Source organism: Oncorhynchus mykiss, chromosome 10 (assembly GCF_057628025.1).
Source record: "Oncorhynchus mykiss isolate SJ-2025 chromosome 10, ASM5762802v1, whole genome shotgun sequence".
NCBI classification, from domain to species: Eukaryota; Metazoa; Chordata; class Actinopteri; order Salmoniformes; family Salmonidae; genus Oncorhynchus; species Oncorhynchus mykiss.
The window spans coordinates 37667357-37685950 of NC_143031.1; the positions used below are offsets into that span (position 1 = coordinate 37667357).

Genomic DNA, 18594 nt, shown 5'->3' on the forward strand with positions numbered 1-18594 from the left:
CACACACACACACACACACACACACACACACACACACACACACACACATAGTGGTTCTATCAATATCATTAAATACCTCTGTCCACTGGCCCTCTTCCAGGTGAACTCCTCCAGTCCGTTCCCTGAGCGCCACTTCTCCAGTGAGTCCACGTACTCCCACTCCTCAGCTGAGGACTCCCGTCCGGACGTCCCTGGGAGCACCCAGTCATCCGGCTGCCGCCCCACCCTCCGCCCCACCCTCCGTGACACCCAACGCCGCTCCTGGCAGGACCTGATTGAGACGCCTCTCACCAGCTCGGGCCTCCACTTTCTGCAGACCGTGCCGGGGGAGGGTGACAGGGGTGACGGGGGCTACGGCAGCGGCCACATGGGAATGGGTCAGCTGCTTATGTCCCCTGAGCGCCGACGCCAGGCCACACTTCCCACACAGAGGTGTCGACAACCTGACAGAGATGGGCCCTTCCCATTGGTGGACATAGAGGAGCGCGAGCAGCGCCTTCACTGTGCCCACAAGCAGCGCAGCCAGAGCCTGCCCCGGAACAGGGACGTGCAGGGCACCAAGGGAAGCCTGCACTCAGCAGGACCCTCAGAGGAGAGGAGTGAGGATGACGAGGTGCCATTCAGAAAGCACAACTCCAAGAAACACCAAGGTAAGGATGCACTCTAGCACTTCCTGCTCTCGCCAGGCTTCTCTTTTGGACTCCTCAGACTTCAAGTTACACATATACCTTGTTATGCCTTGATTTTATATTTATTTGATGACAAGGTACATTGTAAAGCTTTTATCCAAGTTAAAATGGTTGAATTAGGTTTAGCACAGAGCTTTGAAATCCTGTCCTACTTTCTCCCCTCAGATTCTCAGTCTAAAGAGCGAGGTCATGATCATGAGGGAGTGGATGGCTTCCAGGAGCTGTATCGCTCCATAGAGCGGGCCAGCCTGTCTGCCCTGGGGGAACAGAGGCCCTCCACTAAACAGGATTTCAGACGCTCCTTTGTCAAGCGCTGCAACGACCCTGTCATCAATGACAAGCTGCACCGCATTCGTGCCCTGCGCAGCACACTCAAGGTACGGAGAGGGCGGGACACAGCCACAGGGCAGGCTGTGGCCCAGTCATAGGGCAGGTATGAGTCATAGGGCAGGGTGGAGTCTTATGGAGGTACAGAGGGTGGTACAGGTCCAGTAGGTGGCTGTCTATGGTGATGAGAGTGAGGTGGCATATGAGTGGGGTCATTGGGGTAGTATGTAAGCCAAACACTAACTGATGTTTTCCCACAGGCCAAAGAGGGTGATCTGGCCATTATCAGCCAAGTGCTGGACGACTCCGGTCTAAACTCCCAGAAGTTCCAACAGTGGAAGCAGCAGCACCATGAGCTGTTTGTGGACATCTGTGAGTTCAGCTCCGTCCCGACAGAGCCCCACCCCGAGGGATCCGACCTCTCACCCCTGTCCCCACCACTGATGATGCACACCCACTCCTTCATCGAAACTCACGTTTGAGACACGAGTACTCAGAGACAGAGTAACAAGGAGACACTGTGGAATCATGCCATTATCTCTTCCCCCGCAATCGTTTATGCAGCCAGGGTCTACCATCACCATTCCCTTCACTAACTGACAAACTAACTGACAAACCAATCACTGTAATATGTGTACATACTGCACTGAGGTCAAACATAAGAGTAACTGTTGGTGTATATACTGTATATTGGATAAAATAAGGCCCCCACGGGGTGCCATTCTGCATGCCTGAAGAGAAACTATCATTCATTATCTTTAAAACAGAAAATGCAACAAATGATAGATTGAAAGAGAACTAAACAACAAAAAGTTGTAACTGTTTTTGGCTGATGCAAATGCATTTTTTTTCTTCTATTGTATTTTTTCGTATTTCATTGCTTGCTTAAGAGGAAGGGAGTTTAGTTTTTATTTCCTTTTTATTTCCCCTTTAATGCTGCTTTAAGAGAGAGCTATGTAGGCTGGCTAATAGGCATCATTCTGATTACAACAATGCACCCCCTACTGGGGCACCATGGTACTGTGTGACCCTGAAACCCACGGAAAGAAAGACCCAATCTGTTTAAAAGTATGTACTGTATGTATAAGTGTGGAGAGAAGATGGGTGTGTGAGGGAGAGAGAGAGAGAGATGGAGGTATTTGGCCTTTTAGTGTATGAGGCTCAGTAGGGTTTTATAATGCATTTCTGTTGTATGTACGGATGTTGCATGTTTGACATGTATGTATAATTATGTAGATTTTGTTTGAAATTTAAACAAAGTAGTTTAGCCAAACACAGATCACTGGAATGAAACTTTTACATTTATTGATATATCTTTGTAGCTATTATGATTTTGGCCATCATTATAGAATTTGTTGGTGAAATTGATTTTTTAAATCAAACATCTGCATGGTAGTAAACATGTACATGTGGCCATTGGGGTTGAGAAATGTGTTAAATAAAAATATTATATTGTTTGCATAGCAGCACCCTCTATTTAAAACTGTGAACTATATACTTGTGAATGCAATCTTTAGATTCTGTGACCACAGAATCTTTTTACTTATATTTTTCTTAGAAAAATGATATAAAATACAAAAAGCATTGAGTCTCCTGAATGACTGTTTTTGCTTCACTCCAGCTGTTACAGAAATTACCTCCTGATCTTCAGGATTGATTCAGGTCCTGAGTTCTGCTCATGTATTCTGTTCCCTTTCTGTGTCTCTGTTGATTTTATATGTGAATGTACTGGTTTATTTGAAAAAGGATCCCGGAAATTGTCAACGTATATGTATCTGCTTAAGTTGTTTATTTCTACAGGTTGAGAAGTAGTACTGTAGTACTTCAATGTGACTGCATTCTATCTGCGCAAAATACATGATCAACAACTCATAACACATTTTTAATGTTTGACACACTTGGTTGTTTCTTTTCTAGGCCTATTTACTTGACCTTCTTTTCCTTGTTTCTATTTTACTTCTATCAAATTTCAATGATAATGTTTTTCTTTGCGCCGCTTAATACTTATACCCTATTCCTGGCAGGATATTGACATTGCTTCAATTCACCTGCAATTATCATCCAGTGTTGTGTCCTGGTACTTAAAATGCTTTTTAGGTGTCAGTACATTTGTTATACAGTATAACTACACTGGCCCGGCTACATGTCATAATAGACATACTACTAACACTTCTAAAATGTCCGCAGTTGTTGCTCTAAATTCTCAAATTTTATGAAGAGCAGTACATGTATTGTAGAATGTATTTCATTTAACCAGAATGTAATTGTTCTCACAATGTTTTAAAACATTGTACATGAAATATGTTCAATCTGTCCAGGGTTCCACTGTGTTATTTTGGAGGTGTGCACCTCATAGTACAACTGCGCAGGTGTGTAGCTAAGATGTAAGTTGCACTGCGACATTAAAAAAGGAACATATTGCTCTTTTTTGGAAGTATATTATTATCTGTTTATCTGTACATTAACTTATAAAAACATTGTTCTTGAGAAAGAGAAATACATTTATTCTTCCTATGAATCAAAAGTAGCTTTTGTTTCTCAGAAATATATATAGTACAAGGTTGTAAAAATCTAAGTTGTAAAACCAATAAACTGAATTACCGCACAAATTAATGCATTTCTGTGTATTTATTTCGATAATAAAACGTTACAAAATTAGGCTACTCTGAACTGAAGCAGTTATTCAGCCCTTCAGGGACCCACATGTGCAGGCTTTTTCGAGGATAGGACAAGGAATGAAAACACTACTCTTTAAATAAAGAGAACTGATTATTAACGTTGCTTTTTGTATAGCATTGTTACTTTCGAGGTCATATACACTGAGCAGTAAAATCAATTTAGCGGCAGAAACAGTCAAACAGGATTTAACGCGTTTTCCTATGATAAAGTTGGTTCCTTATCGGCACCGGTAAGACTCTGAGGGGAGTTACCATCATGGCTGCCACGGTACGTTTTCTACCATGCAAACCTATCCTAAAACATGTTTACCTCGAGTTTGAGCTGGGACTCTAAGGTCTTTTAAAAAGGTCGAATAATTTACATGTGTGTATTTAGCTATGTGTATAAATTGACCAGAATGGCGTCAATATAACATGCAGTTTGCTACACGCCCCTTTTAGAACATGTTGTACAAACGAAAATTATTGTGGTAGGACTATGTCCATGTTATATCTATCTATGAATGTGGAGTTTAAAGTAGATATACAATTGTATAGTCATGTAGCCCAGTGTTTCTCTGTATTTCAGGATTAACGTTGTAGGTAGCCTACTCTTTAAATATGATTAAAGAAGATTAAGGTGACCTTCGAAATCTCTCCTAAACTTGTTAGCTAGCTTAATTGTATCCATTTAACGTTCATTATTTCACTCTAGAAGATCCTGCTCAACAAGGTCAATGTCTTATCTCTCTGATGAGGATCAAATTAATATTGCATTCTTGGTAAAACAAAAAAAAAAATGCAATCATGATTTAAGAAGAAAATACTGTTCTGGTAACTAATACTATTCATGCCAATTAGGGCTGGGACTTGCCAGAGACTTCATGATATTATCACGATACTTGGGTGCCGATATGTGTTAAGATTCTAGCTATAGACCTATTTCGATTCCATACTGAGATTTTAATTGATTTGATGTTCCAAATATATTGCTCACTATATAACTTCTCTGTAGGGTTTTCAATGGTTGTTAGAAACATCAATAATCATAATTTGAAACATATAGCCCTTATATCAGTGAGAATTAATCTTTCAAATAAAAAATATACTTACATGCAGGGCCACGCAGTCATGGGTGAACGCACCCTTGTGGAGCTCCAGTGTTGAGAATCAGCGTGGCAGATGTATTGCTACCTACCCTCACCACCTGGGGGCGTCCCATCAGGAAGTCTAGGATCCAGTTGAAGAGGGAGGAGGTGTTTAGTCCCAGGTTCCGTAGCTTAGTGATGAGCTTTGGCGGTACTATGATGTTGAACGCTGAGCTGTAGTCAATGAATAGCATTCTCACATAGGTGTTCCTTTTGTCCAGGTGGGAAAGGGCAGTGTGAGGTGCAATAGAGATTGCATCATCTGTGGATCTTTTTGGGCGGTATGCAAATTGGAGTGGGTCTAGGGTTTCTGGGATAATGGTATTGATGTGAGCCATTACCAGCCTTTCAAAGCACTTCATGGCTACGGACGTGAGTGCTACGGGTCTGTAGTCATTTAGGCAGGTTGCCTTTGTGTTCTTGGGCACAGGGACTATGGTGGTCTGCTTGAAACATGTTGGTATTACAGACTCAATCAGGAACATGTTGAAAATGTCAGTGAAGACACCTGCCAGTTGGTCAGCACATGCCCGGAGCACACGTCCTGGTAATCCGTCTTGCCCCGCAGCCTTGTGTATGTTGACCTGTTTTACTCACGTCGGCTACGGAGAGCGTGATCACACAGTCGTCTGGAACAGCTGATGCTCTCAGGCATGCCTCAGTGTTGCTTGCCTCGAAGCGAGCATAGAAGTGATTTTAGCTTGTCTGGTAGGCTCGTGTCACTGGGCAGCTCGCGGCTGTGCTTCCCTTTGTAGTCTGTAATAGTTTGCAATTCTTGCCACATCCGACGAGCGTTGGAGCCGGTGTAGTATCATTTAATCTTAGCCCTGTATTGACGCTTTGCCTGTTTGATGGTTCGTCGCAGGGCATAGCGGGATTTCTTGTAAGCTTCTGGGTTAGAGTCCCGCACCTTAAAAGCGGCAGCTCTACCCTTTAGCTCAGTGCGAATGTTGCCTGTAATCCATAGCTTCTTGTTGGGTTATGTATGTACAGTCACTGTGGGTACGACGTCCTCAATGCACTTATTGATAAAGCCAGTGACTGATGTGGTGTATTCCTCAATGTCATCGGAAGAATCCCGGAACATGTTCCAGTCTGTGATAGCAAAACAGTCCTGTAGTTTAGCTTCTGCTTCATCTGACCACTTTTTTATAGACCGAGTCACTGGTGCTTCCTGCTTTAATTTTAGCTTGTAAGCAGGAATCGAAAGGATAGAGTTGTGGTCGGATTTACCAAATGGAGGGCGAGGGAGAGCTTTGTACACGTCTCTGTGTGTGGAGTACAGGTGATCTAGAATTTTTTTCCCCTCTGGTTGCACATTTTATATGTTGATAGAGATTTGGTAGAACTGATTTAAGTTTCCCTGCATTAAAATCTCCGGCCACTAGGAGCGCCGCATTTGGGTGAATCGTTTCCTGTTTGCTTATTTCCTTATACAGCTGACTGAGTGCGGTCCTAGTGCCAGCATCTGTTTGTGGTGGTAAATTATCAGCCACTTGAAAATAAGAGAGCCGCACACTCTAGGAGCTCAAATGCAAAAATATAATTACCAACGTTTCGACAGCCAAGCTGTCTTCATCAGGGTATAATCACAAACACTGCGGGATGGCTCGTTTATGTAGTGTCAAAAGACACAGGTGTCTGTAATCATGGCCAAGAGTGGCCTAATATCATTGGTTAATTATCAAATATTAAAATGTCATACAAAGAACAGCATACAAACAACAAATGGATAGCATAGATGAATTTGACTACACAAGCTTACAAATAATTACAATGGCAAAGTCACAATAATCACAAGAATGGCTTCAGATCAAAGTCTACGTTGAGACCGAAGGGCGCAAGGGTCTTTAAGTTACAGATCCAGGCAGCCTCTCGTTTTAACAATAAATTATCTAGGTCACCCCCCTCTCCTAGGGAGGGTGACATGTTCGATGCCAATATAACGCAGAGACGAAATCGAGTGGCCTGCCTCCAAGTTTTTACACTTATGGTGCTACGATGCTCTGAGATACGTACTTTTAATTTGCGCTTTGTTTTACCTACATAATTTTTACCACAAGGACAAGTTATAAGATAAATAACTGCCTTAGTGGAGCACGTAATAACACCTTTGATTGGGATCGATTTCCCTGTTTGTGGGTGTTTGAAGGATCTACATTTATAAGTGCCATTGCATTGAGCACAGCCATTACACTTGTAATTTCCATCCAGCAGGGGCGCAAATAATCAGTGTACTAATTGGTCTCTGAGATTTCTGCCCCGCGAGAATACGACCAAGGGAAGGTCCGAAAGTCTCGGTAATGTGTTATCATCGGATTTTAGGATGTGCCAATGTTTGAACAATTCCCTTAATTTGTTCAGAGCACTTTGAATAGCGGGTAGTTAGAACACAAGAATGCGTCTTTTTGCGAGACTGACCTTGAAAAAGGTCATGTCTAGTTTGGTTTTGAATTTTCTCAATGGCAATATTAATCTGATCATTCTTGTAGCCCCTCTCCTTGAACTTTCTTTGCGTCTCAGCCATATTTCTGTCGAAATCTGATTGTTTTTTGCAAATTCTTTTGATTCGACAAAATTGGCTGTAGGGCAAACTATTTTTCAAGGGAAGTGGGTGACAACTATCAGCCCTCAACAAACTGTTACGATCAGTAGGTTTCCTGTAAAGATCAGTGTATAGAACATTATCTTCACACAAGATCAGAAGATCAAGAAAACTGATTTAACGTGTGTCAGATTGCATAGTAAATCTCAGATGCTCAGAACAGGAGTTAAGAAAAGCATAGAATGCCTGGAGCTGTTTTGCATCACCCCTCCATAGAACAAAAATATCATCATGTCTACCTTAAAATCAAAATCGTTGCACTGGGTTGTAGGCACAAAAGATAACCCTTTATTAAGCAAAGAGACATGGGCAGGGCTCAATATCTTGCTTGATGAATTAAAGACACTCAGTCCCGTGGGTTTTGGGACCGTGTGAACGGTCTCCTCTGCCTCTGGTAGTCGTTTCTTCTTACTCCGTCGGGTGCATCTCGTCGATGCGCATGCCTGCGGCCTCCTCCGCCCTTCCGTCCATCCAGTCTCTCATTGAATAAAAAACTACCACTGGAAGCCGATGAGGCGCTGGTTGTAGAGCGTTGATCAGACAAGGGTGGATCGAAGTAAGCGGCATCCCTCCTGCATCTGTCATGGAGAGGGGGAGCAGGACCTCTTTTGTCAGGGTTTCTCCAGAAGTAGACTTTACATTCGGCCTTGTCTTTTTTGTCTTGGTTGAATTTTTTGATTTTAATTTCCTTTATTTCCGTAGACAACTTGTCCTGGAGCGCTTGGTTAGTTTTCATCAGTTCATTGAATATGCCATCATCATGAACAACTGTTTGTAGAGCTGTGCGTTTGTCTTTAATCGTGTTATCCATTTCAATAAAATCCTTCTTCAACTGGTCAACAATTAATGTCATTAAATAAATAAAGCATTTGTTCAGGATGGCACACCAGCGCTCACAGAAATCATCTGTGCGCTGTCCCAATGATGGTTCTTTTTGCCACCTGAGTCCCCGTGGAATTATCAGCCACAAAGTATAGCTGAGAACTCTCTAGGCAAGTAGATTGACCTGCAATGTATCACAATATACTCTACTTCAGGCGAGCAAAATCTAGAGACTTCCTTAGATTTTGTGCACCAGCTGTTGTTTACAAATATGCACAGACCGCCCCCCCCCCCGTCTTACCGGAGTGTGCTGTTCTATCTTGCCGGTGCAGTGTATATCCCGCTAGCTGAATATCTATGTCGTCATTCAGCCACGATTCAGTGAAACATAGTATATTGCAGTTTTTGATGTCCCGTTGGTAGGATATTCGTGATCGTACCTCGTCTAATTTATTGTCCAATGATTGCACGTTGGCGAGTAATATTGACGTAAGGGCAGCTTTCCTACTCGCCTTCTGCGGGTCCTGACTAGGCATCCGGCTCTTTGTCCTCTGTACCTGCATCGCTTCTTCTTGCGAATAACTGGGATCACCGATGCACTTGCTAATAAACTCACTCACCATATTCATCAATGTTGTTGTTCGTCGCAATGCGTATCATATCCCAGTTCCACGTGATAGAAGCAATCTTGAACCGTGGAATCCGATTGGTCAGGCCAGCGTTGAACAGACCTGAACATGGGTGCTTCCTGTTTTAGTTTCTGTCTATAGGCTGGGAGCAACAAAATGGAGTCGTGGTCAGCTTTTCAGGAAGGAGGGTGGGGGACGGCCTTATATGCGTCGCGGAAGTTAGAATAACAATGATCCAGGGTTTTGCCAGCCCGGGTCGCACAATCGATATGCGGATACAATTTAGGGAGCCTTGTTTTCAGATTAGCCTTGTTAAAATCCCCAGCTACAATAAATGCAGCCTCAGGATATGTGGTTTCCAGTTTACATAGAGTCCAATGAAGTTCGTTCAGGGCCGTCGATGTGTCTGCTTGGGGAGGAATATACACGACTGTGATTATGATCGAAGAGAATTCTCTTGGTAGGTAATAGAGGTCGACCGGTAATGATTTTTCAACGCCGATACCGATTATTGGAGGACCAAAAAAGCCTTAACTTAATATAATACATCAATAAAATCAATTTAGACTCAAATAAATAATGAAACATGTTCAATTTGGTTTAAATAATTCAAAAACAAAGTGTTGGAGAAGAAAGGAAAAGTGCAATATGTGCCATGTAAAAATGCTAACATTTAAGTTCCTTGCTCAGAACATGAGAACATATGAAAGCTGGTGGTTCCTTTTAACATGAGTCTTCAATATTCCGTCCCTCTCCTCGCCCCTACCTAGGCTCGAACCAGAAACACATCGACAACAGCCACCCTCAAAGCAGCGTTACCCATGCAGAGCAAGGGGAACAACTACTCCAAGTCTCAGAGCAAGTGACGTTTGAAACGCTATTAGCGCGCACCACGCTAACTAGCTAGCCATTTCACATCGGTTACATCAGCCTAATCTCGGGAGTTGATAGGCTTGAAGTCATAAACAGCTCAATGCTTGAAGCACAGCGAAGAGCTGCTGGCAAAATGCACGAAAGTGCAGTTTGAATGAATTCTTACGAGCCTGCTGCTGCCTACCATCGCTCAGTCAGATACTTAGATACTTGTATGCTTGTATGCTCAGTCAGAGCAGGACACGCTAGATAATATCTAGTAATATCATCAACCGTGTGTAGTTAACTAGTGATTGATTGATTGATTGGTTTTTATAAGATAAGTTTAATGCTAGCTAGCAACTTACCTTGGCTTACTGCATTCGCGTAACACTCCTTGTGGAGTGCAACGAGAGAGAGGCAGGTCGTTATTGCGTTGGACTAGTTAACTATAAGGTTGCAAGATTGGATAACCTGAGCTGACAAGGTGAAAACCTGTCGTTTTGCCCTTGAACGAGGCAGTTAACCCACCGTTGCTAGGCCATCATTGAAAATAAAAATGTGTTCTTAACTGACTTGTCTAGTTAAATAAAGATTAAATGAAGGTGTAAAAAAAAAGATATATACAAAAAAAATCTGCAAAATCAGTGTCCAAAAATACAGATTTCCAATTGTTATGAAAACTTGAAATCGACCCTAATTAATCGGCCTTTCCGATTAATCGGTCGACCTCTAGTAGATAATGCGGTCGGCGTTTGATTGTGAGGAATTCTAAGTCAGGTGAATTAAAGGACTTGAGTTCCTGTATGTTGTTATGATCACGTCTCGTTAATCACAAGGCATACACCCCCGCCCTTCTTCTTACCAGAGAGATGCTTGTTTCTGTTGGCGCGGTGTGTGAAGAAACCAGGTGGCTGTACCGACTCCGATAGCGTGTCTCGAGTGAGCCATGTATCCGTGAAACAAAGAACGTTAGTCTCTGATGTCTCTCTGGAAGGCAACCCTTGCTCGGATTTCGTCTACCTTGTTGTCAAGAGACTGGACATTGGCGAGTAGTATGCTCGGGAGTGATGTGCCCGTCTACGGAGCCTGACCAGAAGACCGCTCCGTCTACACCTTCTGCGGCGCCGTTGTTTTGGGACGCCTGCTGGGATCCGATCCATTGTCCTGGGTGGTGGGCCAAACAGAGGATCCGTTTCGGGAAAGTCATACTCCTGGTCGTAATGTTGGGGAGTTGATGTTGCTCTTATATCCAATAGTTCCTCCCGACTGTATGTAATAAAACCTAAGATTTCCTGGGGTAACAATGTAAGAAATAAACAAAATACTGTATAGTTTCCTAGGAACGCGAAGCGAGGCGGCCATCTCTGTCGGCGCCGGATGTAGATCAGTTACGCTCACAAAGATAGCCTAGATAATTAACATAGGTGGTATTCCCTGTCTTCTGTACAAGCGCTGTAACATGGAGATATGGCCATAGGGAACACTAACCCTATACAGGTGTGTAGTAAGTGAACCTATTGTTTTGGGGAAATCATTTCTCATTGATATGAAGGATACGTTCCTTATTTCTACAAAACCATACCACAAGCGATGCTTTGGTAACTTTCAGGGCTCTTAATAAAAGTCCCCCGGAAGATGTCGTTGTCAATAGGTGCTAACATGCTGACCACACCGCCCATGTTGTGTGCGCGAGCATTGCAAAATAAATGTACACGTTATTCAATCGTTGCACCCACACTGCTCGCTAGCGTCTGCATAGACAGACGCTAAAATAGAACTTGGTTATAGGAGGATTTTAGGAGAATATACCCACGTGGGTGATTGAAAGATGAACTGAGGTCCACACTCCAGTCCAGTTGGTGGTAGTAATGCACCTTAAAATTGGTTGCCAATCGCCATATAAAGTCTGAAGAAGACAAAGCCTGAGGGAGGAGAGATTACTAGAAACAAACTTTTACCCTTTTATCTGTGAATTAATTGTTGTAGAGGACCGTGTGCATTTCAGGTAAAATAACAACCCAATGTTTATCTCAGGACAAATGAACTAGCAACAGCAAGCTAGCTAACTAAATTGCCATAAATGTTTAATGCTTTTTGACCTGTACCCAAATTAATATAGTTGGTTCAGAGTTTGTTTTGATGTTTCAACCTGCGTGTCCTGATCGCGTCTGGTGTTGGTGGACAAAATCAACGTGCGTGCATGCACGCAAGTGGTCTGGTCTGCATGTTACGCTAGTTAACGTCTATGAATGGGCTAACTATATGCCTGCTGCAAAGAGATGAAAGAGAAAGAAAACAGTCAGGGAAATAAAAGTGCTACCTACAGTAGCAAAAAAAAATACAAATTGATAATTGGATTCAAATATCGATATATTAATCACTAATGATGATGCAGTATCATAATTTCCATGATAATAATTATCTTTATTCCTATCATTTTCAACATAATTTACAGTAAAATATTTTCCAATATAGGTCCAAAGTAGGACTGGCTGGCACAAAACGGGTGTAAGCCAATATTTTACTGGATTCAACTGTGCTTCATCAATAACTGTTGATGTGAATTTCAGACTGGAAAACCACTTTAGGCCTATCCTGACAAAGGTCTGTGTTTGTGTGTCTCTCTCTGCAGGTAGTGAAGCTGGCGGTGATCCCAGCAGCAATGGGATTGGCCTCGTTTCGAGTTTATGCCATGAGTCAGTGCAAAACAGAGACTGTGCTGCTCTCCCCTAGAGAGGTAATCTAAGAATCTAGAATTTACTCAAGAACAGTTACTTATTTCTATTTCTCGTGTGTTTTTATTGTACTTTACTTTTTTATACATATTTTATATTACTACTGATATTTATAACTACATTGTTGGGAAAGAGCAAGCAAGAAGGGCATTTCGCTCTGCTTGTGCACGTGACAATGAACTTGAAACCTGATGTATGTGACTATTGCCACCTTTGTTGATCCTATTGATCTATTGTACTGTCCTCAGTTGTCCATCTATGCTCCAGACCCTCCAGCAACGCACTACATGAATGAGCAGCCTGGAGCTCTGCAGAACGGGCTGGGTGTGGTCCGGGTGGGGCTGCAACCATACGTTACTGCCGTTAAGGTATAGAAACATTAACTGGTTCTGATGGCCTCTTTCACTGGTGACTGACTTGACTGGTTGTGTTGGCTGATGTTGAATATTCATCAATATAAGTTTTTAAGAATGACTTGCAGGAAGTTTTGGAATGGCTCTTTAGTTCAGTTATTGTAAAAATCGACTCTCACTGAGAACTCTAATTTTGTGTCAGATGCCATGAGATCGATAGAAGGTGAGGGACTTTATCAAAATGGCTGCTTTTGTGGTATAACTTATGTAATATCTCAGTAGGTTTGTTTTGCAAACAAGTTGTATTTTGTGCTAATTTCTGGCCATTGTTTTTCCAGAATGCTTATACCTCTGTCAAGGTCGGAGCTGTAACAGTCTATACTGCTGGACACGGTGAGGAGTGGGGGAGTTCTGTTGACACATGAGTAGGTCTGTTCTGCTATCTCTGCAAAACCTTTTTTCCATGTTTATTTTACCTAGATACATATGAGTTCCTGAGAGATCCTTCTCCTGGTTTTATGCCGAGGGTCGGTGTAATCACAGTCTCTGGGTTAGCGGGTCTGATCCTGGCAAGGAAAGGTAATGAGTTGCTGCATTAAAGATATTGCGGGAAGTCCGCTGTTCAGGAGAATGTGACATTACAGATAGTTCAGAAAGGAATGTGTTGTGTAAAACTGATATGATTGTCTCCGATAGAATAGGGCATTGTGTCTAATCATTCTATATCTATGCAATGTACAGAACGTTTCACATCACTGAATACGGCCCAGATTATTTACCATTATTATAGATGATCTGAAATGTACACATTGCAGTAAAATGTCTGAAAAAGCAGGTTGCCAAATGTCTCATGTTCCACTATGTACAGTAGCTGACTGGTTATTTCTCTGCAGGGTCACGTCTGATGAGGCTGGGGGTTCCTCTGGGTATGGCCACTGTAGGCACTTCCGTGTGCTACCCCACTCAGACAGTGGGTGTTGTAAAGGTATAGTAATTCCACAGATTAATGTACAGGGACACTTTTGCCCCAGCTTCCTTTTGAGTGTCACTAAGATCTTTTTACACACTATCATATAAATATAATGAGATCCGATACTTTAGACTGTTTAGACCTTTTGTATTATTGCACAATATCATTTTTTTTTATGCAGATGTAAAGTTTCAGTCGGAGGCTTACATACACTTAGGTTGGCGTCATTAAAACTTGTTTTTCAACCACTCTTTCTTGTAAACAAACTATAGTTTTGGCATGTCGGTTAGGCCATCTACTTTGTGCGTGACACAAGTAATTTTTCCAACAATTGTTTACAGACAGATTATTTCACTTATAATTCACTGTATCACAATTCCAGTGGGTCAGAAGTTTACATACACTTTTTATTTTTTATTTTACTAGGCAAGTCAGTTAAGAACAAATTCTTATTTTCAATGACTGCCTAGGAACAGTGGGTTAACTGCCTGTTCAGGGGTTGAACGACAGATTTGTACCTTGTCAGCTCTGGGATTTGAACTTGCAACCTTTCGGTTACTAGTCCAACACTCTAACCACTAGGCTACCCTAAGTTGACTGTGCCTTTTAAACAGAGTCAATTGGAGGTGTACCTGTAGATGTATTTCAAGGCCTACCTTCAAACTCAGTGCCTCTTTGCTTGACATCATGGGAAAATCAAAAGAAATCAACCAAGACCTCAAGTCTGGTTCATCCTTGGGAGCAATTTCCAAACCCCTGAAAGTACCATGTTCATCTGTACAAACAATAGTACACAAGTATAAACACCGCTCATCAAGGCAGAAGCCACTGCTCCAAAACCGCCATAAAAAACCCAGACTACGGTTTGCAACTGCACATGGGGATGAAGATTGTACTTTTTGGAGAAATGTTCTCTGGTCTGATGAAACAAAAATAGAACTGTTTGGCCATAATGACCATTGTTATGTTTGGAGGGAAAAGGGGCAGGCTTGCAAGCCAAAGAACACCATCCAAACCGTGAAGCACGGGGGTGGCAGCATTATGTTGTGGGGGTGCTTTGCTGCTGGAGGGACTGGTGCACTTCAAAATAGATGGCATCATGATGGAGGAAAATTATGTGGATATATTGAAGCAACATCAAGACATCAGTCAGGAAGTTAAAGCTTGGTCGCAAATGGGTCTTCCAAATGGCTTAAGGACAACAAAATCAAGATATTGGAGTGGCCATCACAAAGCCCTGACCTCAATCCCACATAAATTTTGTGGGCAGAACTGAAAAAGCATGTGTGAGCAAGGAGGCCTACAAACCTGACTCAGTTCCACCAGCCCTGTCAGGTAGGAATGGGCCAAAATTCACCCAACTTATCGTGGGAAGCTTGTGGAAGGCTACCCAAAACGTTTGACCAAAGTTAAACAGTTTAAAGACAATTGAGTGTGTGTTAACTTCTGACCCACTGGGAAGCTGAAATAAATCACTCTACTTTTATTCTGACATTTCACATTCTTAAAATTAAAGTGGTCATCCTAACTGACCTAAAACAGGGAATTTTTATTAGGATTAAGTGTCAGGAATTATGAACGCCAAATACATTTAAACTCAGTTAAGGTGCATGTAAACTTCTGACTTAAACTGTATGTACATTTTTGTAACATCCATGTGCATGAGCTAAAATTGTAGCTGAAACTTGTGGATTCCCTGTGTTATGCCATAGGTGCCTAACAATGTGTTTCTGTTCTTCTGCAGATCACGGGGCAGAAGATGTATGCAGCAAGCCAGTACACTACATCATCTATGGCATCCATATTTAAATCAAAGCCCAAAGAAGTAACCCCCCCAACTGTCAGTCTTGAGGTACAACAGACTATTGACATTACTGATGCTTTTTTAATCTAGTCTGTTCTTATATTAAAATGGTTTTCACTGTGGAAAACTTGAGTACCAGCGTTCTAGCTACAGTGGGGAGAACAAGTATTTGATACACTGCCGATTTTGCAGGTTTCCCAACTTACAAAGCATGTAGAGGTCTGTAATTTTTATCATAGGTACACATCAACTGTGAGAGATGTAATCTCAAACAAAAATCCAGAAAATCACATTGTATGATTAAGTAATTAATTTGCATTTTATTGCATGACATAGTGCCTTGCGAAAGTATTCGGCCCCCTTGAACTTTGCGACCTTTTGCCACATTTCAGGCTTCAAACATAAAGATATAAAACTATTTTTTTGTGAAGAATCAACAACAAGTGGGACACAATCATGAAGTGGAACGACATTTATTGGATATTTCAAACTTTTTTAACAAATCAAAAACTGAAAAATTGGGTGTGCAAAATTATTCAGCCCCCTTAAGTTAATACTTTGTAGCGCCACCTTTTGCTGCGATTACAGCTGTAAGTCGCTTGGGGTATGTCTCTATCAGTTTTGCACATCAAGAGACTGACATTTTTTCCCATTCCTCCTTGCAAAACAGCTCGAGCTCAGTGAGGTTGGATGGAGAGCATTTGTGAACAGCAGTTTTCAGTTCTTTCCACAGATTCCCGATTGGATTCAGGTCTGGACTTTGACTTGGCCATTCTAACACCTGGATATGTTTATTTTTGAACCATTCCATTGTAGATTTTGCTTTATGTTTTGGATCATTGTCTTGTTGGAAGACAAATCTCCGTCCCAGTCTCAGGTCTTTTGCAGACTCCATCAGGTTTTCTTCCAGAATGGTCCTGTATTTGGCTACATCCATCTTCCCATCAATTTTAACCATCTTCCCTGTCCCTGCTGAAGAAAAGCAGGCCCAAACCATGATGCTGCCACCACCATGTTTGACAGTGGGGATGGTGTGTTCAGAGTGATGAGCTGTGTTGCTTTTACGCCAAACATAACGTTTTGCATTGTTGCCAAAATGTTCAATTTTGGTTTCATCTGACCAGAGCACCTTCTTCCACATGTTTGGTGTGTCTCCCAGGTGGCTTGTGGCAAACTTTAAACAACACTTTTTATGGATATCTTTAAGAAATGGCTTTCTTCTTGCCACTCTTCCATAAAGGCCAGATTTGTGCAATATATGACTGATTGTTGTCCTATGGACAGAGTCTCCCACCTCAGCTGTAGATCTCTGCAGTTCATCCAGAGTGATCATGGGCCTCTTGACTGCATCTCTGATCAGTCTTCTCCTTGTATGAGCTGAAAGTTTAGAGGGACGGCCAGGTCTTGGTAAATTTGCAGTGGTCTGATACTCCTTCCGTTTCAATATTATCGCTTGCACAGTGCTCCTTGGGATGTTTAAAGCTTGGGAAATCTTTTTGTATCCAAATCCGGCTTTAAACTTCTTCACAACAGTATCTCGGACCTGCCTGGTGTGTTCCTTGTTCTTCATGATGCTCTCTGCGCTTTTAACGGACCTCTGAGACTATCACAGTGCAGGTGCATTTCTACTGAGACTTGATTACACACAGGTGGATTGTATTTATCATCGTTAGTCATTTAGGTCAACATTGGATCATTCAGAGATCCTCACTGAACTTCTGGAGAGAGTTTGCTGCACTGAAAGTAAAGGGGCTGAATAATTTTGCACGCCCAATTTTTCAGTTTTTGATTTGTTAAAAAAGTTTGAAATATCCAATAAATGTTGTTCCACTTCATGATTGTGTCCCACTTGTTGTTGATTCTTCACAAAAAAAATACAGTTTTATATCTTTATGTTTGAAGCCTGAAATGTGGCAAAAGGTCGCAAAGTTCAAGGGGGCCGAATACTTTCGCAAGGCACTGTAAGTATTTGATACATCAGAAAAGCAGAACTTAATATTTGGTACAGAAACCTTTGTTTGCAATTACAGAGCTTATACGTTTCCTGTAGTTCTTGACCAGGTTTGCACACACTGCAGCAGGGATTTTGGCCCACTCCTCCATACAGACCTTTTACAGATCCTTCAGGTTTCGGGGCTGTCGTTGGGCAATACGGACTTTCAGCTTCCTCCAAAGATGTTCTATTGTGTTCAGGTCTGGAGACTGGCTAGGCCACTCCAGGACCTTGATGCTTCTTACGGCGCCACTCCTTAGTTGCCCTGGCTGTGTGTTTCAGGTCGTTGTCATGCTGGAAGACCTAGCCACGACCAATCTTCAATGCTCTTACTGAGGAAAGGAGGTTGTTGGCCAAGATCTCGCAATACATGGCCCCATCCATCCTCCCCTCAATACGGTGCAGTAGTCCTGTCCCCTTTGCAGAAAAGCATCCCCAAAGAATGTTTCCACTTCCATGCTTCACGGTTGGGATGGTGTTCTTGGGGTTGTACTCATCTTTCTTCTTCCTCCAAACACGGCGAGTGGAGTTTAGACAAAAAAGCTCTATTTTTGTCTCATCAGACCACATGACCTTCCCCCATTCCTCCTCTGGATCATCCAGACAGGCCTGGACATGCGCTGGCTTGAGCAGGGGGACCTTGCGTGCGCTGCAGGATTTTAATTCATGACGGCGTAGTGTGTTACTAATGGTTTTCTTTGAGACTGGGGTCCCAGCTCTCTTCAGGTCATTGACCAGGTCCTGCCGTGTAGTTCTGGGCTGATCCCTCACTTTCCTCATGATCATTGATACCCCACGAGGTAAGATCTTGCATGGAGCCCCAGACCGAGGGTCAATTGACCGTCATCTTGAACTTTTTCTAATAATTGCGCCAACAGTTGTTGCCTTCTCACCAAGCTGCTTGCCTATTGTCCTGTAGCCCATCCCAGCCTTGTGCAGGTCTACAATTTTATCCCTGATGTCCTTACACAGCGCTCTGGTCTTGGCCATTGTGGAGAGGTTGGAGT

The 18594-nt window shown here is 42.5% G+C and overlaps 2 protein-coding genes across 4 annotated transcripts in view; both read left to right on the forward strand.

Moving 5' to 3' along the window:
* LOC110533820 (connector enhancer of kinase suppressor of ras 2) overlaps positions 1-3625 on the forward strand; it is a 55495-nt gene extending 51870 nt beyond the window's left edge. For both annotated transcript variants that reach the window (XM_021618352.3, XM_036990212.2), the window contains 3 exons: positions 101-650; positions 855-1066; positions 1277-3625. In XM_021618352.3, coding sequence (XP_021474027.2) covers positions 101-650; positions 855-1066; positions 1277-1498 — 984 coding nt within the window. In that variant the 3' untranslated portion in view covers positions 1499-3625. The remainder of the gene's footprint in view (positions 1-100; positions 651-854; positions 1067-1276) is intronic.
* A 91-nt stretch (positions 3626-3716) lies between these two features.
* Positions 3717-18594, forward strand: part of apool (apolipoprotein O like) — a 37284-nt gene continuing 22406 nt past the window's right edge. For both annotated transcript variants that reach the window (XR_016483693.1, XM_021618353.3), the window contains exons 1-7: positions 3717-3962; positions 12365-12469; positions 12716-12835; positions 13159-13213; positions 13301-13399; positions 13714-13805; positions 15535-15642. Coding sequence is in view for 1 of the 2 variants with exons in the window: in XM_021618353.3 (XP_021474028.3) it covers positions 3951-3962; positions 12365-12469; positions 12716-12835; positions 13159-13213; positions 13301-13399; positions 13714-13805; positions 15535-15642 (591 nt within the window). In the remaining variant the exon portion in view is untranslated. The remainder of the gene's footprint in view (positions 3963-12364; positions 12470-12715; positions 12836-13158; positions 13214-13300; positions 13400-13713; positions 13806-15534; positions 15643-18594) is intronic.